The 27,375-nt window shown below is 33.7% G+C and overlaps 5 protein-coding genes across 7 annotated transcripts; 2 read left to right on the top strand and 3 right to left on the bottom strand.

Annotated features, from left to right (window-relative positions):
- Nucleotides 1–27: 27 nt before the first annotated feature.
- On the bottom strand, nucleotides 28–3,897 carry LOC135145943 (gamma-tubulin complex component 3-like). Of its 2 annotated transcripts, none has more exons than XM_064078065.1 (23): nucleotides 3,753–3,897; nucleotides 3,653–3,698; nucleotides 3,537–3,601; nucleotides 3,310–3,377; nucleotides 3,186–3,254; nucleotides 2,935–3,082; nucleotides 2,762–2,880; nucleotides 2,580–2,705; nucleotides 2,353–2,527; nucleotides 2,197–2,291; nucleotides 2,008–2,134; nucleotides 1,891–1,952; nucleotides 1,744–1,840; nucleotides 1,567–1,685; nucleotides 1,443–1,507; nucleotides 1,249–1,381; nucleotides 1,092–1,195; nucleotides 931–1,031; nucleotides 791–879; nucleotides 607–738; nucleotides 407–547; nucleotides 238–357; nucleotides 28–184 (listed from the first exon to the last, which is right to left on the bottom strand). In XM_064078065.1, the coding sequence occupies exons 1-23, from the start codon at nucleotides 3,841–3,843 to the stop codon at nucleotides 74–76; spliced, it is 2,403 nt and encodes an 800-aa protein (XP_063934135.1). In that variant the 5' UTR covers nucleotides 3,844–3,897; the 3' UTR covers nucleotides 28–73. The 2 variants fall into 2 exon arrangements, with proteins under 2 accessions (XP_063934135.1, XP_063934136.1); XM_064078066.1 differs by having other exon boundaries at nucleotides 1,766–1,832.
- A 2,975-nt stretch (nucleotides 3,898–6,872) lies between these two features.
- LOC135145963 (GPN-loop GTPase 3-like) lies at nucleotides 6,873–8,332 on the top strand. The gene is made up of 6 exons (XM_064078096.1): nucleotides 6,873–7,152; nucleotides 7,259–7,338; nucleotides 7,391–7,471; nucleotides 7,533–7,695; nucleotides 7,902–8,127; nucleotides 8,194–8,332. Exons 1-6 carry the CDS (start codon nucleotides 6,917–6,919, stop codon nucleotides 8,221–8,223), a joined length of 816 nt encoding a protein of 271 aa, XP_063934166.1. The 5' UTR covers nucleotides 6,873–6,916; the 3' UTR covers nucleotides 8,224–8,332.
- A 2,989-nt stretch (nucleotides 8,333–11,321) lies between these two features.
- On the bottom strand, nucleotides 11,322–13,880 carry LOC135145959 (cytoplasmic dynein 1 light intermediate chain 2-like). Of its 2 annotated transcripts, none has more exons than XM_064078092.1 (12): nucleotides 13,732–13,880; nucleotides 13,422–13,571; nucleotides 13,183–13,302; nucleotides 12,978–13,129; nucleotides 12,854–12,902; nucleotides 12,474–12,553; nucleotides 12,280–12,364; nucleotides 12,019–12,141; nucleotides 11,884–11,930; nucleotides 11,664–11,826; nucleotides 11,552–11,601; nucleotides 11,322–11,437 (listed from the first exon to the last, which is right to left on the bottom strand). In XM_064078092.1, the coding sequence occupies exons 2-12, from the start codon at nucleotides 13,558–13,560 to the stop codon at nucleotides 11,327–11,329; spliced, it is 1,119 nt and encodes a 372-aa protein (XP_063934162.1). In that variant the 5' UTR covers nucleotides 13,561–13,571; nucleotides 13,732–13,880; the 3' UTR covers nucleotides 11,322–11,326. The 2 variants fall into 2 exon arrangements, 1 of the variants encoding a protein (XP_063934162.1); XR_010283626.1 differs by lacking the exon at nucleotides 11,322–11,437 and having other exon boundaries at nucleotides 11,664–11,756; nucleotides 11,807–11,826.
- Nucleotides 13,881–15,050: 1,170 nt separating this feature from the next.
- On the top strand, nucleotides 15,051–16,403 carry LOC135145912 (uncharacterized). Its single transcript, XM_064078029.1, has 8 exons — nucleotides 15,051–15,146; nucleotides 15,210–15,301; nucleotides 15,351–15,442; nucleotides 15,497–15,548; nucleotides 15,607–15,677; nucleotides 15,849–15,961; nucleotides 16,021–16,124; nucleotides 16,185–16,403. The coding sequence occupies exons 1-8, from the start codon at nucleotides 15,059–15,061 to the stop codon at nucleotides 16,401–16,403; spliced, it is 831 nt and encodes a 276-aa protein (XP_063934099.1). The 5' UTR covers nucleotides 15,051–15,058.
- Nucleotides 16,404–16,605: 202 nt separating this feature from the next.
- Nucleotides 16,606–18,480, bottom strand: LOC135145962 (uncharacterized). The gene is made up of 8 exons (XM_064078095.1): nucleotides 18,438–18,480; nucleotides 18,319–18,372; nucleotides 17,917–18,240; nucleotides 17,783–17,841; nucleotides 17,628–17,722; nucleotides 17,326–17,550; nucleotides 17,110–17,265; nucleotides 16,606–17,053 (listed from the first exon to the last, which is right to left on the bottom strand). Exons 2-8 carry the CDS (start codon nucleotides 18,337–18,339, stop codon nucleotides 16,674–16,676), a joined length of 1,260 nt encoding a protein of 419 aa, XP_063934165.1. The 5' UTR covers nucleotides 18,340–18,372; nucleotides 18,438–18,480; the 3' UTR covers nucleotides 16,606–16,673.
- Between the last annotated feature and the right edge of the window lie 8,895 nt (nucleotides 18,481–27,375).

Genomic DNA, 27,375 nt, shown 5'->3' with positions numbered 1-27,375 from the left:
AGCACTTCGAGCTTTTAACAATAATTTATTAATATTTAAAAATGGTTGAATTTGTCAACTGTTAAGCAGGCTTTTAATTAAATTCATTTTTGTAATAATTGTTAAAGTCCAGTCTAAACGAAAGCACTTTCAGGTTTGTATCTTTACTCGCGCCCAGTTCACTGAATAAAGCGCCCATTGCGGCCTAACATAACGCCGTGACACCCTCCAATAAAAAAGGCACAACCAAAAAGCGACCTTCCAACGAACAGCTAATTCCTTTGACTGGCGCTCCAATGGTTGTACGCAGTTAATGGCGAACTTCCTACCCATTTCGCGGCTTTCCAGCTCGTCTTGTTTAGTCATCCCCCACTCGTTCTTACTAACATCAGCACGTCTTTAACAGTGCGCCAGTGGTATGGTGTACCTTTAATGTTTTCATACGGATTTGGTTTGCCAATCTCCGCCTGCGCATTACCTCATCGTCGATGGCCTTGAAAGTGGAGGCGAGCAAGTAAGTAAACTCCAACACCAGTGAGCTAATCTTTTCCAAGAGTTGAAAAATTCCCTGTAAAAATATAGTTTCTAACTAATTGCACCTGAAAATCTTCAGCGATAGAGAATTACGGCGCTTTCCGGCCGTAAAAAGCAACGACTTAGCACGGAGTCTAAAAAGTTGCTGTGCGCAAGAATGATGGCGTCAAGATCAACTGCATTACGAATGGTGACGCTCAAGGTGCGCCAGACAGGCTGAACAACCTATAGAACTTTGGTCAAAGCCAAAAGGGCGCAGAGAGCAACAAGCGCGCACCTCAAACGAAACGTAGTACTGTATTTCTCTAACCATGTGCTGCATCTCGCTCCTTTGAAGAGAGCAAAACTTTAAGAGCGGGTCAAGGCCTGGTCAGTGGGTGAGAGGAGAGGAGAGAGCAATCAGTCAATAGGGCCGACCATCAATGTGAGCATTCCTCCGACTGTAGACGCTGCTTAGAGCCCAACGACTTTTAAGACAATAATCGAGACGTCGAAAGTGCCATAAAAATTTGAATATACTAACAAAAAATAGTAAAGAATTTCACTTTCAAAACAACGAGCCGCCGTACAATACGCACCGGTTATACGCCTCAACTCGCTGGGCTGTGAAAATGATATTGAGCGGGCAGCGCGATCTGTAGCTCAACACAAAAATGTCCCAGCCGCACGCTCCATCTAGCGGCTTGTAGGGAACAGGAAAAACCAGTGTGCTGAGGAAAATAAGAAAGGGAATACATGCAACAAAAGAGCGTCGAGGCACTCGAGGGAAATGTCGTCCATCAAGCAGACGCTGCTTCTCAAGGCTGTGTCAACACAGCTTAACAGCGAGTGACGGTAGAGATGCTGAGCGGGACGTTCGAGTAACTCACTTAAGCGCAATCACACAAGTTCGTTAGACCAACGCAGCGAAAAGGCTCATAAACACATACAAGGCGACATCCAATAGATTGTGAGCAAAGTCGCCGCTGCCGAGAAGAATACAATCGTAGAGGACCTTATAGTCAAAAAATCACGTGGCAAAGTACTCCCAAGAATTGCAAACAACAGGACGACCTGAAAGTGGGACAGAAGTTTAAACTTTTTGAAAAGCAAATCAAGCAATTGTCTGCTGGTAATGGCGTTGGTGCGGTGTAGGACACCCCTCAATGCTTCCTCGCAGCCGAGATCCAGGCCTTGTTCATACCGTTTTTACATATTTTTAATAATGCAGAATTCTTCATTAAAAATAACTTTTAGCATTGCAGGCACGCACAGAAGGGTCGAGCAGCTGGCCGCTGGATCCACAGTTGTTCCGGATAAAGTTCACTATTTTGCCAATCCTCAGAACCTGTAATAAGAAAAGTTGCAAAGACAAAATGCGTAGCGGTAGAGGCGAACCTTCAGAGCAACTTCGCTGACGAGAAACCTCGGCACCATTTCTTTAATAAGTGTGTATTTCTCTATGGAAAATCAGTAAAAATAGTAGACAACGGTACTGATTAGAATACATGACACCGTTCCACATTTTCTCGTCCGTATAGTCGATCTTCTGGTCGGCGCACACAAAAAACTCGTTGAATGGGTCATCCAGAACTCCCTCGTGTATCCACTGACCAATCATATAATAAAAAGGTCGGGCTGCCTGAAAGGCGCAGGTAAGGCTAAATACACGCACTCAGCAAGCTGGTGAAAAGTAAAATTCACTTGCAATAGAATATTTTTTGCCATACTCACAACGACCGGATCGCCATGACTAAGAAAGTTGCTTAGCAGCGAGAGAAGAGCTCCTCCCCGCTGCCCTAAAATTTACAGACGGGAAAAAATAAGCTTCTCGGTGTGGGTCTGGCATAGAACAGCAACCCCTGGAAAGGCGACACCACTCCACCAAGTGGCGTAGCTTGAAGGCAGGCTCCTGCAACCACGCAGCCATCTGTCTCAGCGAGAGCCCTTGCCCTTCCGCACCCCGCATGCCTTCCAGACTAACAACATGGCGGTGGTACTGCGCGGTCTCGCTCTTCACCGCAGCGAACATGCCCTGAACGTCAAATATGAAGGCTTCCCAGCAACATGTGACACAGAAGGTCTACCTGAGCGACCAAACCCGCCTCCGGACAGCGAGTGACGTCATCTATGTAGAAATTGAGTTCTTTAAAATTCTTCCCCGACTGACACATGCGGGCAAGAAGTCGGGCAAGCGGTGTACGAATAGAATCCTCGCAAGGAACAAAAGTATCACAAAAATGGAGGAAAGAAAGGCCAAAAGAGTAACCGAAACGTGAAGAGAATAAGAATCTTCGCCTCGTGCGGTAAACTTTATATCTTTCCCGTCTATTCCCTGTAGTATGTATAACACATCACGCACTAAAAACCGTTCTGGTAATTCTTGAGCTTAAAAACAAAAAAGATAATAATTAATTTTCAAAGAAGTTATCAGATCCAAACTTGACTCGGAAGAGGAGTCTCTAATCCCAGCACCCTCAATATGAACAAACGATGGAACACTTCCGGAAGGATTTCTATTAGAGCAAAGCTCCTCAGGCGTCTTTGAAGAACCAAAATCAAACAAAGATCTGAATATAGGCTTCTTAGCCTATTTAAAATGTTAATAAATTAATTTTGGGAATTTAGTTGGATATACATGTTAAAATCAAACAAATCAATCTAAAAGAACTATAAAAAAATTAAAAACCCACCACTAAAGAACCGCGACGAGAAAGAATTTCTAACAGCGATAATATTGATGAGCGATTCTCTAAAAACTTCTACATAAAGAATTAAAAAAGGCTAAAAATCAGTTTAAAAACTTTAAAATAGTACAGTCGAGCATAATTTTTCAAAAAGAATTTGAAACTTTACTAAATCTCGAGGGGGATTGTGACGTGCGACTAGCGAAAAAAATAGCTTATAGACGGGTAAAAGACAACTTTGTTTAAAAAAACCCTCATAAAAATTTATTTTAAATAAAAAAAAGAATTTAAAAAAAAGAAAAATATGATAAAAAGGTAGAATTGTATTAAAATAGATTTAAGACTCATATAAAGTACGAAATCTCTCGAGAGCGCCTAAGGTAAGGCTTTCATCCTCCACAATATTCGAGCTTGAGAGGTAGCTTATTATATATTGTTAGAGATATAAGAGTCTTAAGAAGAGAAGCACCGACCTTGAAAAAACTCTCAAAGCGAAATTTGTTTCAAAGGATACATCTGCTATAAGTGTTAAAAATTTAAGAATTATATTTTAGTAAAAAAATACTTATAAACCATTTGCATCAGCTAAAAGTAAGTTTCGAACCAGTCTTTCTGCTAGCAAGGTGATATCATGTGAAGCCTGACAGGAAAATCTCAAAGTCATAGCCTATCTTTCCTTTTCAGCTTTTTTAACTGAAGGATATTGGAAAGACAATAGCCGAGCACTGCACGGCATCAAGCACGGAAACGCTCGTAACAGGAGTGGCTGAGCTGTTTTCATTTGTACACCATAAAATTTTTACTGGAGAGAAATATAATATTGTTTACCATTAGTGTTGCCGTCTATGCAAAAAGAATCTTTTTTTTAATATTTACTTGAGGACATTATTTTTTTAACTTAATAAGTTATATTTGTCATACTCTTGTTATAACTGCACTAAAGTGATTTTTTTGTATAAGCACCTATCCTCTTTATTTGGCTGATCTAGTATAGCAAAAGTATCAAATTCCGACTGTATTTCAATTTTTTGCTCATAATTTCATTAATTGTTTTCAATGTTGAATATAACTTTAACTTTATATAAGGTAAAAAAAACTTTACTATATTTAAACTTTTTATTGGAATCGTTTAGTTCAACGGAAGCTTTGTATTAATAAATCGTTCAGTCACAATTTAACGTAAGGCTTCCACTTTTACAGTGGCGACTAAATTAGCTTTTTATCCTCGTTATTAATATAACGGTACGTATAGTTATTCCCTGTTAAATAACTAAGGCAGACTAATGCGTATACTTTCATAACCCCCTGAGTGCCGAAAAAGTCTTGGAATTCTAAAATATAAAATGATATTTTATATTATATATTTAAGGTAGTTATGATTGTTATTGTCTCTCTCAGTCTCCTTCGGTCTTTGTTAAACTTACGGCTCAACTGACAGTAATGTGTATAACTATATTTTTAAACCAATAAGCTTGCTTTTTACCGTTTACGTTAAAATACTTTTAATCCAAGAGTTAAGCAATTTGAGGGTTCTGACTAATGTAAAATAAAATTTTATTTGTAACTAACATAATATATTTTCTATTAAGCGCTTCTAGTTGAAAACTTGCATTTAAATTTTTTCAAAACTTCTGCTTACTTAATAGATTAAATGTTACGAAGAAAAATTTTATTCTTTTTCTAGAGGCTCTAAAGTTGACTAAGTGTAGTACAAACAGTAATAGATCAATGATTTATCCTGCACTATTAAGTATACTACCTTCCTTTCGTTATGGTACCCTATTACTTGAGGTTAAAAACATAAATTTAATTATTTGATATAAACGAGGAGCACTTTGCAAAAAAAATTGGAAGCTACATTACTTGTTACAAGGATTTAAAAGTATTACGGAATACCTAAATTAGATAACAGTGTAAAGGCACATGGATGAAGAGGGCACAATTTTCGTTGGTCCTGCCATTTCTGCTGGTTAGTATTAAGCCTGGGTTTGTTTACAATAAAGCTTTTTGTTGTTGCTGAAAAATTGTTTTTTATACTTTATTAGTAACTACCTACTAGTGCTAACCTTTAAAACGTGACTAACAGTTCTATAATAAGGATTTGTATAAACCATTTAGATTTTAAGCGAACTAACTCAGTAACAAGAGTAAGATTTTTGGTGAATGAGCCTATTCGCAGTTAAAGTGTATTGAGGGAAGAAAGCTAAGCTAAAATTAAACGTAGGACAAGAAAAAGCTAAAACTTGCAATAATTCACGATAGTATGCTTGCTAGAGTTAGTAGATAATATGGTCAATTATGTACTACTTTAAATTGCTTAATGTTTATAACACGTTAAGTTCCTAAGACTTGGATCTTTAACATGAGGTTATGAAGCTATTGCACCATCACATAATATTGCTAGGAAAACAGATTAACCTACAGATTCTAATAGCCTAAAGAATAATAATCTCAAATTTCGATTTAGAGAATCATACCTGAATATTTTTAGAAGAGCATAAGTACCACGTAATAAACGCTTTTGTTATCTCTACGTTAACTACAACTTAAAAGTATCACTTTAAGTTAAGATTTTTTGCTATTATTGTAATCCAGCTCTGTGAAAAGCTTTAAACAGTATTATTATCTATAGAAATAACTTTAACTTTACATTAGTTTTTTTTGCTGCACTCGTGGCTTCAAAAGTGTAAAGTAGAGTATCTAATAACTGATGCCTTTTTTTAAAGATCAATATAAGGCAACTGTAAGATCGCTGTTTATATTAGATTACTATGAAAAAGTGGGCAAGTTTTGGCATTCGGCTGATATAAATACTTGGTTTAATCATTAATAAAAAACTGTCTTCTTCAGTACGACTTCAATTAGTTTTCAATTATACCTAAATAGATGTCAAATACTCAAAGATTATAGTCTCTGTTCTCCCTGCTTTTTCAGTTTCCTCCTCCGCAGATGGTCCCTTTCATGAAAATTGATTTATTAATCAACTTTTAACTTGTAAGACAAACTCCACAAGGAGATGCCACACAAACTTGAGCCTTGCTTGGCTTTTCTGCCATTTTTTTGTGAAAGTCAAAAATCCAAAAATATTTTCACGAGAAATCATCTAACCAAATATTTCGTAATTAATAGCATAGACAAACAATCGATTTTTTTTTAAAAAGCCAATTTTTAAATATATAAAACAATTTTGTGAAATATACTTTTAAATTTAAAAGTTTTATAAAGCCTTGCATTACTAATAAAAATTTATCTTCCTCCTCCTATCCTGTACTTAAATTTCAATTCACAAGGAATGAGCAGAAATGCGGTTTATTACAAATTAAAGCTGTTACAAAAAAAAAACGTTTCACGGTTCTATATAGTTATGTATATCCAACGCCCAAGTAACTTTAGTCCATTAAACGTATAGCCCCTTTTTCTATATCTCTGAAGTAGTCGCTAAACTTAACTTACTACTAACTAAACAATGTGGATCGAAAGCAAATTTTAAGTAAAGATGAATAATTCTTATAAATAAACATCAATTGCCAGCTAAAACTAGTTGCACTAGACTTCAAAATTTGGTTCTGCCTTGTAAACGATTTTACTACTTCCTTCCAGCTTGAGCAATGCGCTGGGAGTCTGCAAAAATTCACTAAACATAAAAATAGCGTGACAAGTGCTTGAGCAGGTGCCATGGTGTGCTAGCTTGTTCTGCAAAATTTTGTAGCAGCTTGTACCACCAAATCTCGCACGGAATGAGATATGGCCAACTTGTTATAGGCCCTGCAGGAAGTGGAAAGTCTACTTACACTAGCACTATACAAAAACATTGTAAGGACCTACGTAGACTCACTTATTGCGCCAATCTGGATCCGGCTGCAGAATATTTTGATTACGATGTTGCGGTAGATGTTAGGGATTTAATAAGTGTTGAAGATGTCTTTGAAGAATTAAATTATGGTCCTAACGGTGGACTTATTTATTGCATGGAGTAACAATTATTTTAAATACTTCTCTATTTATCTTGTAGTAGAGCTTATAAAGCTACTTATTATAGTTAACTGGTGGAAGCCCTCTTTGTTTGCTATCTTTATTAGGTACCTTCTGGAGAATATTTCTTGGCTTACAGAAGAAATTGGTGATTATGAAGACGATTACTGGATATTCGACTGCCCGGGTATTTTTTTACGCCTTAATTAGTATCTGTTCTGTTAATATTATAAATTAAGGACAAATAGAACTTTATTCGCATTCTACAATAGTGAGAGAAATTGTGGAACATTTGGAACGTATGGACTTTAGAATATGTGGTATTATTTTTTATCTGGATCTTTTTTTTGACTGAGTTTTTTTTTACACTCACGTTTACAGCTGTGTACCTTTTGGATTCTCAATTTATTCAAGATCCTTCTAAATTTTTTGGTGGCTGCCTTTCCTCCATGTCCGCTATGATTCGACTTGAACTACCACATGTTAATATTTTAAATAAAATGGATATAATAGGCTCGGGAATTCGTAAGAAAGAGCTGGAGAGGTTTTTATATTTTACTATATACTTAGCTAATTGAGTTAATTGTTAAACTAAAAATTTTTTTAAAAAATCTTTTAAGTAGCTTTATATAAGATTTTTATTCTATTAGTTAACTTACTCGATACTACTATTTAAGTTTTGCTTATCCTATATACTTTTCTTTATTAATACGTTAAAAATACAAATGTTTTGCTTATTTTTTTTTTAAGTTTTTTAGCACCGGACCCTCGGCTTATTTCGGAAGAGTTATCCAACGTAACGGAGCGTTGCAGAAAATTGAACGAGGCCATCGCGGATCTTGTTGATAGCTACAGTCTGGTTTCCTTTATTCCTCTGAACAGAGAAGATCCTGAAAGTGTTTATCAAGTTCTTCATCATATTGATTTTGCAATTCAGTATGGAGAAAATTTGGAACCGAAGGAAACTTTATATTGTGTTTGTCTCTTTGAGTTTATTTACAGTTAATTTTCAAGAAAAATCTACTGAATTTTTATTTAATAGAGCGATGAACAGCAAAGTAATAGAAATTAAACTAAATTTCTTTTCTTTGGAGGATTAGTGGTGACTGCTGGACATTATACAATTAATAAGTTGTTCATTTTTTTAAATTTTTTGGTTTTACCAATCCGACATTGCTTGGTGCTGAGCATAAAAAAATTTTAAAAATAATTAGGAGACACTGTACATATCGTAATTAAAAAATATATATATAAAGATTGGCCTAGACTTTATTTTAAAGGTTAATAGGTATAATAAGATTTTAGGCGCCACTGTACCTATAATAATAAAAAATGTTTAGATCAAGTTTGGACCAAATATATTTTAGGGGTTGATAGGAATAAAAAGATTGTAGTAATGAAAAAGGAAAGACTAAGTTTATAGTGGCTATCAACTCAAGTCATATAATCCCATTCCAGTGTACCTTTCGGGTTCTGGGCAGATTCGGAAACAATATACTTCTCTAGCATAGTACTTTCTACGAATTTTTTAATTCAACCGGCATTGACAAAGTTTTATTAAAACAGCTGTTAACTATATCTGGGTAAAAAAGGGGATGCGATTGTTGCAAGGAATTCTGTCACGATGTGGACCAGTAAGTCGATTTATAATAATTAAAATATTGGAGTCGTTTATAATACCGTCGGTGGTGATTGAAATAGTAACAAAAGTCCTTAACGTCATAAACGCGCTCACTGCGTAGCATCGTAGACTACCTTAAGCTAGCACTTTTTTGAATAGGCAAGATCAGAGGAATAATACAGCGTAGCGGTACAATTAGCCTCAGGCAAGTACAGTAACTTCCATATATTCAACTAGAAACGCAAGTTGATAATCTGGAGTGCGTACCGAATTCGTGCGCGTAGTTCGCTTCTTACAGGAGCACTTCGGAAAGCTCTTGTCATAAACCCAGCTGATACCGCGGAATCACCTTTTTAATCCCTCTTTCTCCTTTTTGCATCCCATGTGGGTAACAAGCAAAGTATTAACCCTATTTACCTAAATTTTTATCAAAAATTGTTAGAGTAAGAATACATTGCTAAGGTCGAGGGTATATTATAATAAACTCCGTGTTTACGGTTAGACCGCTTAAAAAAGCTACCAAAATTTCCATTACTGGTATAGATTTCCGTTATACTATGTAACGTACTAAACGCTATTAACCTAACGAATAACATATATATTCCTGTACACTGGGATTGTAAGGGTGACTCAAGCGTACAAATTTATTCTTTAGGCAGAACTACTCTTATACGAAAAAAAAAAAAGCTACTTTCATGTTTTACCACCTAGGATTAGTTAGTGATGAGGATGCCCATTCCTATTTTATTATAGCTGCTTATTTCAAAACTATTTTACTGAAAAATTCAGCAGAGTTTTACCAGAAATTTTACAAAGGGGCTCTTATAACGTCTAAGCTCAAGCACCACTAGGCTTAAGGAGGGCCTATTAAAATCAAAGAGAGGGCTCTGGAGCTAATGATGAAAAGAAATGTCCAGTTGCTTTTCAGGAGTATTATAACCTTAAAAAGTTTTATCGTAAATGCTGCTTTTGACCCAAAATATGTCTTAGACAAAGGTTTAGTCATTACAGCTGCACTTTATTATAGTTGCTTACTCCGGGACTACCTGAAATTCATTAGAGCTTTTGTAAGAAACTTAATAGGGTCTCTGGAAGTGCAAATACTTAAAAACCACGAAGGGAACTTTATTGATCAAAGCGAGGGCACTGTGAAGCTAATAAATAGTGTCCATATGTTTTTAAAAAGTTTTAAGTGTTTATGCTGCCTTCTTACCCAAAAATGTCAATAATTTGTAAACATAAAGAATAAAAAAATGGATGAAGCGAAATAACAAATTAAAAAAAAGGTGTTAATTTTAATTTTCTTAACAAACGACAAACCTTTTTCCGAAATAATATACATTTAACGTGAAGACCAACCTTATTTGGAAGGTTCTTGGGGTGTTGTACTTTCTATATTTGCACAAAACTTAGCACAAATTACAAGAATAAATTTGTGACTTATTGCGTAAAAATTCTTAAAATCATTTTTTCACAACTTTAAGGCCCCTGTAGATTATTTTATAATTTTTCTGGCAGTAGCTGCTCGGAAGTAAAGTTTTCAGATCTAATAAAAATTACGCCAAAAAAAAGGCTTCGCCAAGCTTTAGGGTTACCTCTAACCTACGTTTTTCCTTTAAAACCGAACTCAGCAGCTTAATCTTTCAATTAAAATTTACTGCTAAACACTGAATTTGAAAAACCGACGAGCCCGTTTACGTTAGCTAACTAATCAAAGCATAGCTTTTCAGTTGGCCATAGCAAAAAAAAACAAACAAACAAGAAACTACTCGCATGTCCAACACTCCCGGTTGCATTTTCTGCTAAAAATTAGCTAGAATACCACTGCTTAGCAGTTAACTTCAGGCACGAATCCTGAGAGAAGCCCTAGCAGTGGGTAGGCATCGATTGCCACGTAATAGAACTCATGCCGAAGAAATTTTGTAAAGTACTGCAATTACATTGTAAATTTTGGGTCTACTGAGCCTTCGACTATAAACCTAAGAAATAAAGTTCGCGCCCATTGTAAATTGGTGTAAACAGTCCCTTTCAATTTCTAGATTTTTTAGCAGGGGTTAAAAAATGGACGTTAACTTGTACGAAAAGCTTCTTGAGGGAGGAAATTAGCGATGCTTATATGATAGCGGTGAGGGTGACATTGATTATTTTAGCTTGATAAAATTTTCTACGAAAAAGATGCGACAATAACTAGACAAAAATCATTTTACAAGCAGTTGCTTCAATACTCGAGCGAGCAAAGAACATCTAGAGATGCGTCGCAGTGTTGTCACAATAGATAATAAATTATTATTATCTGTACACTTCACTCTTTTTCTAGTGGTAAAACGTTATTCCTTTCAAGTCAATGGTTCTTATTCTTAGGCATAGCCGCCTAGGGGACATGCTATTTAACTATCACTTTTATTACTTCCTTGGGTGGTTAATATCTACATTTTATGTAAATTTATATGTAGCTGCTCCCGCACGCTCGTAACCTTTTTATTGAACATTACATTGCACACCGAAAGTAATAAGTATATATGCTGCAACACTTTATTAGGGCAAATACATTGAGCTATTTTTGTCTCTGTCCGCCCCCTGTTTTTAAAAGTTTGTTAAAAAAGTTTGCGATTGCCTCATTTTCATCAACGCTGGGTGAATAAACTTGGGATTCAGAGAAGACTCCCTATATTAAATCAACCAAAAGCAGTAGATAAACTTATATAAGTTATAGTAAACTGTTAGAAAACTTGCAATTCTCTCTTAATTGTTTAACCTAATATTAAGTTTATATATATACCTCCTTAGAGTCAACAGATGCACGTGAACACCCCCGAGACGATAAACGGTCTTTTAGAAAAATTATAAAGCATAACAATAAGAAAGCTGCTCTATATCTTTTGGAAAGAGACCCTTTTTAGCAGCATCAAGGAGCGCGTATTGCTGCTCTAAGAAAGATTGCTCGTCTTCAGCCTGAACTAGCACCGGCGGAGATGGGCACGCCTCTAAAGGTCGTGGAAAGACGGATTCAAATGAACGATCCGGAGATACTAACTTTAGCGAATCAAAAAGAGCCTACGAGGACGAGTGGTTATTTTTCTTAAATAAACTCAAATTGATAATCTTGACCACCTGTATTTTGTTTTTGGTATCCCAGCCCGATGGTATAAAGACGGCCTCTACATATCATAATAAACTGTGTAAATAACTTTATATGTAATACTTCTTGTGAGCTTGATAGATATGCATCATAATAATAATAATAACCTCTGTCCAAAAAGTTAGGAGGAGTATTAAAAGGTGTATCAAATAACTGATGCTTGAGGTACTCCAACAGTAGAGAGCAATTAATATTAGCAATAGAAGACGTGTAGATCAGAGCAGCCCCGACTGGTGACGTGATAAACGAAAACAAATAATTAGTGAAAAACATCCAATCAAAGTTCTTTATTAAAAGTTAGCCAATAAGATGAAAGTTTGAGAGGGGCCAATCTTAAAAAAAATTATTGGCAGTGACGTGTTCTTTACTTTTTAAACAAAAGAGACGGAGATGCCCCTGCAGATAGTCCCAACTTTCGTCCGTAAGCTCCTCAGCGGCAGTAGCTGTATCGGCCTTTGTGTGACAAAATTTCAAAAATAAAGCAGAAATGGATTTTATAAAGAACTACAAATGATAATTTGCGTGCCATTTAATAAAAAAAAATTATTATTATTAATATAACTTTGGTGCAAACTACGGCTAAAGGGACATCAAGGCTGAGTTCTAAGGTCTTAGTTTCATGAGGATCCGCCAAAGATGAACCTGTTAACGGCTTACAAGTTATCATTATAGTACAAAGATCTTATATTAACTGCAGTTTAATATAAAAAAAAACATAAATTTTGCCTCTCAATTTCTTAGTATACTTTAACTAAGCTTACTCCAGCTATTAATCTTATAGCAATTGCTGCGGTTGTTTTTTTATGTTTTCTTTTAATTTTCTTTGTTCTTTTTTCTCAGTATTAAATATTTTTATAAAATTAAAAGTAAATCCAAAATTTATATAATATTTACTAAAGTAGTAGTACAAAGAAGAAATAAAAAGATAAAAACTAGATTAACTTGTCTTTTTCGATTCTTTATAAGCCTCGGAAAGATAAACCAAAAGTTTCTATTTTTACCTCAAAAGTAAAATATGTAAGTCACATCCACTTGAATAGAATAGATTTATACAAGAAAAGTAAACCTCGAGAGTAATAAAAACTTCCCAAGTTTTCTCAAGATCCACAATTAATACAATATAAGGATCCGTAATGTAGTTCTTGTTAAACATCATTTTTAATAGAGACTTGTATTGATCACAGGGCTCAAGAGACCACATATTTACAAGGCGGAGTTCTATTACACAATTATGAAAACGATCTTCTATTAAGAGAAGATATTAGAAGCACCGTCCTCATCTACGGGGACAGGTAGAGTATAATATTTTAAGGGTACACTCATTTCGTCTTTTCCAGATTTATTATTTCTTAGTTTGTTTATCAAAGTTTTATTTCCACAATTTTTATAGCCTTTTAATATTAAGACAAAAAAGTTAAAAAAGGATCTGATGGAGGTATAGGTAAATAAAATTTAATTTTCCTTATATAACAGTTATGTAATAAAAAATAGTGTTAACAAAGTTATAAACCTAGAAATAATATATTTTTAATTTGTTTTAGATTTGAATCAACTATAGATTCCCGAAGTAAAGAACTCCACAGGCCCAGAGGTTTTTCCTCAGTGGAAAGGGGATGCGAAAGTGAAACACTTGAAAAATTAACTGGCATTATTTTAGCCTCTATTTTAATCACAGTATATGGGCTCAAATATGCTACTTAATTAAAAAAATATATTTATATTTAGTTAAAAAACCTGTAAGGTCAATTTTGCAAACCTAACCACCTCATGACTATATTACAGCTTAGCGAACTAGTTTAAAAAGAAATATATAAGCATACCTAACTGGCATCGAGCAGCTTTGATAATATTTTCTGTCGCAATTTCAAGCGTTATACTAAAGTACGATATTGGCCCCTAGATAAAACTGAAAAAGAAACTTACGAATTGAACACCCACCTATTTACTTATTTTGAGTGTAACCCTAGTGCAGTTAACTACCTTGATTACTTAGTATTTACCCCTCGAACCAAAGTGCTAAAGATACGAGGGCGCCCAAGAGCGAGAGGTTAAGTGATGATTTATTGTCAGCTGCAGAATCCCTTGCACTACTTTTTAGGGTGAAAACTATGTCCTTTAGGGTATCTATAGCGTGGGGCTAAATTTGTTAGAAAAACAGTGAAACAGGCGAGGAAGAGATTTAACTTTGTTTTCTGGGTTTAGGTTTCATATAAATATAGTTCTTTTCATATTTCTCAACTTTTTGAGGGCTCATTTTGTTCGAAGCTAATTTTTTATTTCGAACAAAAGTACAGAATAGCAGGTTCTTATTTTGTTTAACTTTATTGCTAACTGCAAGAAGGACTGTAAGTAGCCTTATGGTTTTTTACTTCACATGTTTTAAAAATATTATGTTTAATGTTATTATGCCTCTATAAAAATTTTAGAAAAAATTAACAAAAAATTTAGCGAAAGCTTTAGCTGGTAAACTAATTTTTTTTACTATAATTTTTAAAAACAAAACTACGTATATTAAATAGTCATTACTATCGCGCTGTGAAGACAAAAATCAGTTACTGGCACTAGATTTTTACTCTCTATGACTCAACCTTGTGAAACAAGTCTTGACCGTATTAGACAATAGTAGTTGTAAGAGAAAAGAATACAATATGTAATTTCTCACAGACGTTAAAGTTTACTTCTACGATAATTTCCCTGTAACTACGTCAACAACAATTATTAAGGTAAATGTAATATTTAAAAAACGTGGATTTAGTGTAGAAATCTTTTCCTTTATTGCAAGAGGAAAAACCTGTTGCTTCTTTATTATTGTTGATCTTTCTATTTACACTTTACCAAAAAAAACAAAAAATAAAAAAGCAAAGTTTCAAGTTTAGCAACCATCAAGCCATCCTTATGTTTATATTTTTAGTATTATTCCAATTGAGTAAATTTCAAGCAGTATAACACAACTGGGCGGTGAGAGAACAATTAGGTGTAATTTCCAAGTCAGCCTTTGAGTTTATTTTGCGGTAAGGTGTATGTAGGCCTAATAATGATTAACTACGCTTAACAGCGATCCAATTCCGTAGTAGACTTGTATAACTATTGATTTATCTTGATGAGTTTATTCCTCTAATTACTTATCCACCTTTTTCTTTTAGATTTATGACAGATACTTCTTTGTTTTTCGGAGCTGCTCCCGTAATTATTTCAGAAATTATTAGAAGTGAGGCAGATCTCATGCGCGGAATTGGTTAAATTAATTGTTTATGTGTTGAACATAATTTAAAACTTCTTTCTCTGTTTTTTTTCCTAGGTGACTTGAAAAAAATTAGTTCTTATGAAGAGTGTCTTAGTGTTAATGATAAACTGAAAAAGAATTTGCAGTTTTTGTATGAGAACATTAACGTAACATTAGTTTCTTTATTGAAATTGCAAACTCCATTTCTTAGTTAAGAAATTAGAGAGCGCTTCTCAGGAACAATTTACTCGGACTCACAAAGATCACATACTAAAATTGGCCGAGCAACACAGACAACAGTTAAAGAGGTGACAGTCATTCTTTTGCACTATTAAGTAGGTTTGTCTATTATCCTGTGCTAGCTTGCAGCTGACACTTAGACATACCTATGCTTACGTAAAAGAAAAAATTGAGGTTTTTTTTTTAAAAAACTTTATATTATTTTTCTAAGCTCTTAGCACGCATTTAAAAGCGTGAGAGCAATATGAAGCGTTTGAGTCTTTTGGGATGCGTTTCTGGGGAGACAACATCTATAGGAAACATGTATAATTCTTTCTTTTAATATTTATTAATCTTTTATATGCGATGTTGTGCGCTTCTAATAAAGTGAGTTACAGCTTAACTAGCATAAAACGGGGTGTGATAGAGCGGGATAGTTAGCGGGCAATAGGAGAAATTAAACTGTTTTTGCTTGCTAGTTTGTATTTTTTAAAGGAACAAAAATGTCTCTTTGTCCTCTGTGGAATCTACCACAGAACTGATGAGGGAGGCCAGAAGGAATCTCGCAGGGCAGATTCAGCAAAGCGCGCAGGCCTTAGATGCAGCAGGTTTCATTTTAATTTTTTTTTTTAATTTTAATCCCCACATTTTTTTAAATTCCTCGCAGTGTCATCTTCTAACCTAACAACCAGCATCAACAAGGAGTACAGCGAGTTCCGATCCGTTATGCGCTTCAGTAAAGCGCTTGTTTCTAAGCTTCTAAGACGCGAGGTCCATCTCCGTGCCCCTACGAACTTATGTATGACTTTCTGGGTATATTAACCAATTCAGACCACAAACAACATTCTCTTTGCCTTTGCCTTTGTGGTGTTTGCGCTGACTTGCATCTACATCTTGAAAAAACGATTGGCTTATATTCGCTCTGCCGTCGCTAATGTCTTAGAGTTGTGTACTTGCAAGTTTACTATATTAATTGTAATAATGGTCGCTACTATACTTTTATCGTGGGTGTGGGCATTTTTTATAAAGAAAAGGAAAATGAAAAAATAAAAAATAAAATTATCCTCCCCGCTTTTTAAGTTGTCTAATATAAAAATATTATAGGAAAAAAAACATTATTAAAATAAATAGCCTTTTTATTAGCATGTCAATAATAACATTTTAACTGCGACACATTTTAAAATACGTACTGATCGAACAGTTGCTAGCTGTTCAAAAAAAATCAGCACTCGCACGAATTAAAGGGAAAATTAATACATTTTGAAATATCTCCTCAGTGATTACAAATTAAAAAAAATTATAAATTTCTGGTAGCGTCAGTCACAATTCACGAGGTAGATAACCGTCAGTGGTGGCACCGGCCGAACCATCAGGGCCGGTGGACAGAACATTGAGGGTGTTGATACCCGCCCCGCGGGGAGAAGGAGTGAGCGGTGAGGACGACGGACTGTGCCCCCAGAGGGATTCCAAAGAAACCGGCGACTGCCTGTGACTTTGGGTAGAGGGTATTGCAAAGCGAGGGCTTCCCGACCAGTTCCGCGCTGTCGATAAAGGATTGAGGTTGGAAGTGGGCATTCGCAAGCCGTCCGAAGGGATCTCCGCTTGTTGTTCTGCGGAACACCCATTAAAAAGTTGCATAAGGCTTCTGTGCCTCTCGCATATGAATTGAAGCTGCCCGTACAGCTGCGAGTTCGCAGAACCTGAAAATAATCAATGTAGTCATAAAATATGTACTCTAAAGAAAAAAGTCTATCACCGCACGACTGCTGTTGGTGGTAAATTTCAGAACTAGTTTGCGCGTAGAGAACCTTCAAACTTTCGAGTTCATTCCAAATTTGATGACGCAGATTTGTAGAACTCGAAAAGAGTGTAGAAGTTATCCCGACAGGTTTCAACGAAGCTAAATCACTTTCTGGAAGTTGTATGCATTTTTTTAAAAAAAGATGCGAGTCAACAATCATAAGTTCATTACGGAGGTTAATAGGTGGGGTGTACTCCTCGCCGGGTTCAGAGAGAGAAGGAAAGCGCGGTTGCACGTTGAGCCGAAGGGAGTCCATCTTACCCACGTGGCAGGCAATCGTCTTTGGTCGAAAAAAGGAAGCTGGGAGATTGCGAACACGTAGGGGCCTACTATCCGCATCGACTACAGTGTTCTCCTGTAACCCTTTGTAATCCCCTTTCTCGTCGTTAACTTTCGCTGGAAAACCAACAGTTATAAAGTTACAAATACTTTCTTAATAAAAAAACTTTTCGAATGACAAGAGGAATAGTCACCGTCAAAGCGGTAGTCAGTCCATTGCTCCTCTTTGGCAATATTAGATTCACTAGAGACTCGACGTAAAGCCCGTCTAAAGTGGTCATCCACGGATCTTAATAAAAAAAACTCTTTTATTAGTTTCAACATAAATATATATCATGTTGTTCTTTACTTGGATATTTCAGAGGCATTCAGATTTTCTAAGCTTGAAACCTTATCTACAGGGCTGCTCTTAAAGTATAAGTGACGAACCATAAAATATTAGGAATTTAAAAAAGCCTTTTACAAAAATAAAATTCAAAATACCTGAAGAGAGTCCACTTTAAAGTTGTAAGGTACAGTTAAAATGTTACGAGTAAAAGGATTGTATACTTCATTTTCTACGAGTTGATCAGGTAATCGGGCCAACTCAGTCATATTTGTAGCGTTGTCGCTCAGAAAAACGTTGTTGTAAGAATCCTGCTGACTAATAAAGCCAGGACTCAACTCTGGGGTATTAATATTACTGTTTACTTCTGTTTTAAAAAAGGAATTTTGAGTATCGGCCCAAGAAGGTAAAGCAGTGGATTCTGGTAATAAGCCGTATTCACTATTTCTATAAAGAATTCCTGCATCAAGCGATTGATTTGTCTAAATATATAACGGAGATTATGATATGTTTATGTAAATAATAATAATAATAAAAATAAGCAAGGACAAGCTAAGTACCTCTCTCTTAGCAAAATGCATTCCTACAATCAAGTGAAAATGTACTATTTTTAACTATTTATAAAATACGAAAAAGAGAAAAAAGGGTTCTAATATTCTTTTTGTAAGCTCAATAAAACCTTAAGGCCACCATAGCCGAACAGTTTAAGGTAAGGCTCCAGAAAAATGCTTTGCAAGACAAAATACGAAAAAATATACTTACACAACACGTTCCATTGGCTTTATAGAAAATATCTTGTTCGTACCCAACCAAAAGTGAGCAAGCCATGCAAAGTTAGTTCGTGATGTTAGCAGTACAATGAAGAGGCCAATCAATTTTAATAAAGAAGGTATTTAATTTATCAAAGCGCTTACGTAATTATATAACATTATCTTATTAACGGAATGCGTAAGACAGAGTAATTGGTTAAAAAAAGATGGGGTGGAGTGAACAATAACAAAATAAATTTTTAGCTCTGGAGCATTTTTTAATTATTATTTTTTATGTTTAAAAAAATATCTAATTTAAATTTTTTTTAAAACCTGCAATAAATTCTGGTTATCTCTTGAGTTAAGCAACATGTCGCAAGAACCGGAACTGTAGATTTTTTGTTTTTATAATTTAGAAACTAGTTCCATTAGAATATATTAAAACTGGCATTACCTTTATTTTCAATGGACGGAATTTTTGTAAATAGTAGTTTATTCTCTCGTGGTCAATTAACTTCATGAACGCCTTTTTATATTGGGTGTGTTCCTATTTGAATACAATGCTTCCAGGGAGATAGTATTCTTTAAAGAACGAATCGTTTTGTTATATAGTATATAAGTTTTTCTAAGTGCTTCTTTTAGAAGTGCAGACAACCTTGAAAGTTAAAGGTGGCACCCATTGTATTATAATGTTCTTAAGACCTCTCATTATCACAAATTATTTTTCATTTTTATTCAATTTTAACTCAGTTTTTTCTTGTTAATCTCCTATCTTTTTATTTTTCTTTGGGCATATCCTTCTTTAGTATTTGTTTTTTTAATAATTGTTGGTCCTGTCTTCTACTTTACAATACCTTTTTGGCTTTTTGTTATATAAACCTAACTACGCATAGTTGGCATAACTTATAAACAGTAAGTTTACTAGCCCATCCATTTTTAAACCTAGAATCCTTTAGGAGATGTCATGTATATTAAGATGATAGTAAATGTTGTATTTTAAATCCGAAAGAGTAGGTTAAAAAGTTTTACAAATGTATAATTATTAAAATTTTCTTGCCTCTTATTTTACCGCAGGCATTAAACATTGTTAAGTTTGGCATGTTTATATTATTATTGGTTGGGCGTACTTACAATATATTTACCTTGAAAACGCATGTATAATATGGAAGGAGTTTTGTGCTAAATGAAATAAAAAACCGTACTATTTAAGGATTGTAAAACTCGGTCCTGAACTCTCCTATTTTTAAGTCCTTCTTTTCCATCGTTTAATAATTTTTTTCTTGATCGGAGAGCTAGAGTTAGCTGGGTGTCATCCATCGTTCCTTATTCTTCCCTGTTCGTAGATATTTAATTGCTCTGTTATTGCCCCTTTATTATGAATAAGCTTACATACTCGTTATAGTATTCTCGAAACTATATTAATATTAATTTAAAAACTTTAAAGTTATTCCAATAAAATTGGTGCACACCTATCCTATTTATTTATTTATCAAACATGGTACTATGTTTAGAATTTTCCCTCTTTGGACTTTTGGACTTTCTTAATTTTAACCTAGTAAACTGTTATGTATAGTAAAACATCACAAGTTCTTAAAGGTCTGAGGAGAACTATAAGTTTGTTAACAATAGTTTTAATAAGCGGTGAAAAAAATTTTTTTTATTGTGCTTTGGTAAATAACCTAAAGCAACAAGCTAAGTTTTATCCAAGCAAAAAATATTTTGTATGGAAGTTTTTTTTTTTTTCAAAGTTTGTTTGGAAGTGAGTTACTTTAAAAGAATTTTTGACCCTCTTGGATCTTGTTTTCAAGGGGAGAGGCTTCCGAGCCAAATAACTTTATGATTTTGCGTTTTGTAAGTTTTTTTGATAGATTCGCCTAGGCGTGGTCCCATGCTGAGGCATGCTGGGATGATTCACCACGCAAAATTGTTCCTGAACATTATCAGTTTTATGCTATATATATCTGTATTTTATTATTAACAAAAAAGGGGGGACTCAGATTTGCGGTTTTTTGTTAGTTTGTTTATAGTTTTGAATACCCAGTCTATAGGGCTAAAACCGAAAGGAGATGAAAACATATTAACAAGGCAAGCCATTTAAAAAATATTAAGCTTTCACTGATGCCTTTAAACAGTATACTGAATTTAAGGATGGAGTTTAGATGCCAAGGAATCATATATATTAATTATGCTATCTGCTGTCGAGTATACACGGTATTTAACTTTCACTGGGTGCAACGATATGGCTGGTAAAAATTGCTGTCCACAGTGAAATGTAAAAAGCTTTTTAGTGGATTTTTAGAATGTTAACGTTACTATTCGATAGGATGATAGCTAAAGAAAGAAACATTCACAGCATCCCACGATTCTGGCTATTCCCCACGGAAAAATTAAGCACAAGGAAAACCTCTAAATAAAGCTATGACCTTAAGTGTTCAATGCACTCGCGACATTCCAGCACCAGTCTCACTATCCTCTTTGACATTCATTTTCACAAAACCTCTTGAAGAGCTCTTTCTGGTGGTTACTGTCATCGCCAAACAAGATGTTAAAACTTGATACCTTATAAGGTAAGTAGAAAAATAACAGTGGCCACTCTCCATCGATCTGGAAAGAGTGGAAAACTAAGAGTGGCGTTAACTATAAGAGTGAGAGTTTTATGATCGACTTAGGTAAGTTTTTAAGTATAAGGTTAGTTATGCCATCAGGTCCTGGTGAATTATTAGTTGAGAAGGCGTTAATAATTGGTTGTACCTCTTCGGTTTGTAGAGGTACTTACTAGAGGACAAGAGTTGTGTGAGGGTAGTTGTCCTATCTAAAGAAATTGTTAGAAGTGAGCTGTTTTCAGATTTTTTACACTGAGTTATTTTTTGTTTTATTTCGTAGTTTACGGCTTCGGAGAAAATAGTTAAGGTTAATCTATCACGATTACAGAACATTTAAGTTAAATAATTGTTAGTGTTTGGTGGGATGGTCCGCCCTAGAGTGTTTATTCTAGGATTAGTTGCTCTATATTCGAGTTAATTACTTTGTTTAGTTACGTAGTCTAGTTTCGCTGTAAATGTCTTGACAATAGCTAGTAACTAAGTCGTCACTTCTAGAGCGTAGGACGTTTCCATGACCTTGTTTTCAAACAAGCACTGTAAACATCTACAGAAAAATAGATACATTTTGTCGGTTAACTCTAATAAATCACGTGCTCATAACACGTGGTACATATATCATGTGTTATTATTTTACATGTTCAGACCAAGTGCTTTTACGTTTGTCCCACATTTCTGTACATTTTCTATATCTTCCCTGAAGGTATAAATACCCTTCTTCTACCGGGCAATAAGTCAGTTGCTCTTCCTTTCTTCCACCTTATTTTTCCTTCACCAACTGTGTGTGTTAAAATGTTAAAAATATTCTTAGTCTTTAAAATTAATATTGTGCTGAACTTCCCAGAAAGCCAGCATCATTTATAATTGCTATCCAAAGCGTTATTTATAAAAGGGTTTAAGGGTAAAAGTAAGAAGTCTTCGTCATTATTTTAGCATTGTAGTATTTCTTATAAGTCTCATATAAAAGCTTTGTTTTACGATATACCATAAGACTTTTTTTTTACATTATGCTTTAAGTGGGCACCAAGGATCGGAAAGAACGATTAGATTTATTAATGCGTTCTTCCTAACCCTTAATATGTATTTATACTTTTATAATTGGTACTTACATATTTATTATTAAAAATATGTTAGGCATCTGCAATTAATATTTAATAAAAAATAGTTGATGGTATGGTCCATTAACAGCGTACTGTTAAATAAGATAGAGTTCGTTTTAATTATTTGAAACCGGTAGATTAAATCTACTAAGATTATTTTTATAATTGTATATATATAAATTCCTATTAACTATTAATAAATAACAATATTTTTGTTCTTTACTTGGGCGTCTTTTCAGTTTATGGGGCTGTAAAGAAGTTTTAGCTTTATTGTCTGGAGGGCAAGTTTAACATATTGTTTTGGTCTAACTCCGAACGGTGTGGTGTGTTGCCCAGTAACTGTCTATGGGATAGCTTAGAACTTAACGTCTTGAGAAGTGTGCATTACTTAAAAACCTAAAAGCTCAATAGAAAATTTAAAACAAAAAACGCTCAAATAAAATAATAATGTGAGATCATCAAAACAAGAAAATTTCGAGGAGATTTTTTCAAAAGTTATAACCTAAATTTTTGTGGATTAAAAAAATTATGTAAATATTAAAAAAGTATGCGACTTTTGTAACTTTTACTACTTTGTGAGGAATAGTCTTTCATGGATTGACATTAAAAGTATAACCTTATTTACCTGTGATTTTTAACAAACCTAAATGTATTATTATAATCACGGACTATAGCCTATAAATATTAAAAATATTATTATTATATCTTTATCTTTTTTTAGTTTTTCTTTTCAACATGCACTGGTTGGCTGGCCCAGACGAGATATTAAGTGCTACATTCCTGTTTGTAATTAATGTGGAAAACTCATGTGCCCTATATTATAAATTGAACATTTTTGAGTAATTTCTTTCATTGCAATAAAAATGATATTGTCAAGTTACTATATATATTTCTTATTTACATTTATATTAGTCAGAATGACCCTGGAGTAGTCAAACATTTATATAGGGGATAGTACTTGTAAGTTAAACACATGGCAAAATAACGTGTTATTACAAAAGCTATAAATTAAATTGAGAAAGACTTACAACTGAGGACAAAAGCTTATTAACTTGGTAAAAGACTGAACTTTTTAATATATGAAAGTGCATTACTAAAATGATTCTATGCTTACGAAATTTTTTTTGACAACTTGTAAGTAAAAACTTACGTACTAGAATTTTTGGTAAATTAGACTTCTAAATTGGTCTACAAACTTCTACTATGAACTATTCACGAGAGGAGCGCCAATATAATTTTTTAGAACCCTTTTAGTTATATTTTGAACTTTTCTTTTTTTAAATGCACTATCAGCAAGTTTAAATGCCATGCTACAATACAGCATTTAACTTGCATGAATATTTTTTAATCTTAAGCTGTTAAGATAAGTTAAGATATAAGTTTAAAAGGTAACAAATGCTAGTAAACACAGTAATAAAAAAGTAAAAAAATTTCAAAATAATCTGCATAAAAAAAATTTAAAGTTAAACAACTAATAACTTAATCCAAACTAGCATAATTTTAACGTTTTAAAGGTCGAACACCCTAAGGGTAGTCACTCAGCACCAACTATTGCAAAATTATTAATTTAATGATCACAACTTATTGTTAATAAGACCATTATGGTATAATAAATTCTCCTTTATATATATAAATTTTTAATTATTCCCCATAACATCATAATTTTAAACATTGTAGTTTAATGTTAACTCTCACCTACTCCTCGCCCACTGCGCTGGAAGCGTGTAAAGCACTCAAGAGAGAGCTAAAAGCCTGCATAAAGAGTGATTTTGTCATCTTCCCTCTTCAATTTAAATATTGTTACGAACTAATAGGTTAATGACAGTTTTTTTTTTCCTAATAATAATATTATAGCAAAGCCTTAAAATAACTACATGTTAACTTAAGTGACGTCATTAATACCTTTCTTAAATTATTCAATCTTAATTAAAAAGCTGTCTTATATAGATAAGTGAGTATAGTAAAGTTTTTACTCCTAAATACTTTTTTTTAAAGTTTAAATGTTAAACAATGAGTTAAACGCCAAGTATCACAAAAAAAGCAACTGTTTGTTCTCAAAAAGAAGTTATAGTTGGAAATTAAATGAAGTATTTATATAATAAAAATATATATGCATTTTAAGCTTGCCTGCTATTTTTAAAAAATGAAAACAGAAGGCCTTGAATCTCAGTAAAATGTTAAACGGATATATGAGCACACTCTTCTAAAAAAGAAAATTTTTAATTTTAATAGTTAAGGTTTTAAACATTAAAATTTTATTGGTTTATTTGTATAGCAACAGCTTTCATTCGAGCTGTTATGCCTTATAGTTAGTTTTATAAAGTTTTGATTAAATAATTAACTATAATTACTATAAATATTAGTCAGGCAAAAATAGATGCCTGTACCGTTTTAATTACACTATGCAGTTTATTGTTAAGCTTAAAAAATGTTATGTAAAGAAAAAGAAAAAACTAAAGGACTGAGTAAAAAGGTAGGCCCAATAACTAAGTTGATTATACTAAGTGTCTTAGTTTTATTAATAATTGGCTCTTCAATTTTTGCCATTAAGATATATAAAAAGCATAACTCCTTTAAGGATGATATTGCAAATCTTAAAGTACATGCTGAGCAGCTAGAAAGAGACCAAATAAAAATTTATCAGCTAGTCAAGGAAGAAGAGGCAAAAATAGAAAACTTAAAAAGGGAACAAGAAAAAATGGCCTCTTTCAGTCTAGCACTCCAAAAAAAAACTGCTTTGTTAAAAAGAAGATTAAATGACTCGTTGAAAACCTATGACGATGTAAAGGGGGCTTATGAAGAAACACGAAAACGTCTAGAAGAAAAGTTAACTTATGGCCAATACCTTATTAAAAAAATTAATGAAGCGAAAGAAGTCCTCTTTAAGAAAGAAGCTTCCTTAAAACGCTCCATGATATCAAAATCAGAACCAAATGATATCAAGTTAGAATGCAGAGATAAATACGTATTAAAAACAGATCGGCTTTCATATGCAGAAATAGTAGGAAAAATAATAAGGTTTCAACTCATACGTCAAGGATCTTTTCAGTTTGACAAAAATTTGTACCGACAGCTAATTATAAGCATCATTACCATACTAAAAATTCCGATACACAAACATATAAGCGTGACCTTGAGCGAATTAATAGAAAGACACCCTTACCGTCCTTCTCAATGCAAATTTTCTCAATTAATTGAGGTTGTTAAAAACTTAATTGCCACATATACCTCGAATAACAAGCTATTTGAGTTGTTATGCTAATATTAATAGGTAAACAAAAAATATAAAGCTAATGCTACATTTAATAAATAAAATGCAACACTATATTGAATAAATAAGTTACAAATGCGTAGGTTTTAAATTTTTGGAAAGATATTCTATTTAAGGAAGTATTCAAAATCCTATATTTTAAGCTTTGCATAATTTTAGTGTATTCTATATATTTAAATTTAATAATTAACATACAGTTTAAAGCGATTTCTCAATTTTAAAACAAAGTAAGCTTCTAGAAAAGTTGAAGATAAAAGGGCAGGTACTAAGAAAAAAGAATGTTCATGCGATGTGAAGTATTATCTTTCTATCGAATTTAATGTACTGTGGGGAATGGAAGGTTTCGAGTTTCATAATTACGCCCCGTATTAATAGGGGATTGGCAAGATGAAACCATATAAACTTATAATTAATGGAAAGTGCATAATAAAATAGGCTAAAGAAGGTAAAGTGCTACGTTACTGTGAAAACTGCAACGCCAGCTAACAATTGAGACTGAGTTAAATTATACGAAGAAAAGAGGCGAGCTTTATTTAAAAGATATCGGCAATGTGGAAAGAAAATGATTTATTAATAAGAACTTTGGAATGCAATTAATTAATTTAAAATATTAAGATTTAATAGAATACTTTATTAAAATGTTAGCGTATCGTATCTCCAGGGTTTAGATAACCCGCGAGGAATGCAAACGTGAACAGACTATCCTTAATATAAAATGAAAGGATCGCTTTAATCACAAATGTTCCCAAGGTCGAGTTAAGGAGCAGAATGTAGGTCAGGAAGAATAATTATATTCTTATTTACCTAGAGATGAACTCATGAACAAGTGGAGGCATCCAAAACCCGAATTGGCAAACGCAAGTGGGATAAACTGAGCTAGAGTCTTAATTATCTCCGACGACTTGAGAGATCTGAAAAAACTAATGTGTTGTTTAATATACGGTTTCAGTGGGGAACTAATTAATTAATGGCAATAAAGCGATTTTTTTTACTACTTTAAAAATAGCTTGAAGATTTTAAAGAAGAGTTAGATTTATACCATACAAGCGCTGTCTCTGTGGATGTTTCACCTTTGAATATGTAAACACCATTTAAATAAGGATGTGGGCTTCGTAACAGCTGACCTTATAGGTAATTATATCTATGTGGGTGAGCGTTCATGGATTTTTCGTTGGCCAATCGTATTACTCCTAATAAAAAAATATTGACAATTTCCACGTAACTATCAATCATAAAAAAAGTCCAAAATGACATTAACAGATACCATATATGGTGTATGTTTGCCATAAGCACTTTTTATATAGGCTCTTAACGACTATCAAAAACAATGTATTCTAGCCCTAAATAGCCAGAAAAATAAATTATATTCACTTAACGCGGGTTAACATTGTGTATTGAAACTAAAGTAAGTCATCGCATTTCTTTATTGTTTTATCGTAATTAAGAATCGATAAATTATTTGTGACACCGTGTTATGACCTGGGCCTCAGTGTGTGTGGTACGGGTAGAACCTTTGAGAAATAAATGGTTTTTAAGAATAGAGTACTTGTTATAGTACCTTAAAGTAGGATACTAAAGAAGCATGTTAAACTCATAAAAAAGTTTGCAGGGCTAAACTTAAAAAATATATGAAGTGGGTCACAACACAGTAGATAAGACCCAATAAAAACTTAATTTTACAAAGATAAGAAGTTCCGAAATGAGGGTAGCCCATACCACGTTGCACCGATAAAACAGAGCCTAAGGGAAGTATCAACCCGGAAAGATTTTGTCTTTTACCGCACTATTTAATTAATGAATTCTATTAAAAGGAGTGTCCTGAACCTACCTGTGATATTAAACCAGAATATTATTATGATAATTAGGATGGCATTCTAAAGGTTGAGGATTTATATTA

This window comes from Zophobas morio, unplaced genomic scaffold (assembly GCF_036711695.1).
Source record: "Zophobas morio isolate AGI-343-1 ecotype UQ-CSIRO unplaced genomic scaffold, CSIRO_AGI_Zmor_V1 ptg000203l, whole genome shotgun sequence".
In the NCBI taxonomy this organism is placed as follows: Eukaryota; Metazoa; Arthropoda; class Insecta; order Coleoptera; family Tenebrionidae; genus Zophobas; species Zophobas morio.
The sequence above is the reverse complement of the archived record's forward strand: the minus strand, read 5'-3'. Positions and strand labels throughout refer to the sequence as shown.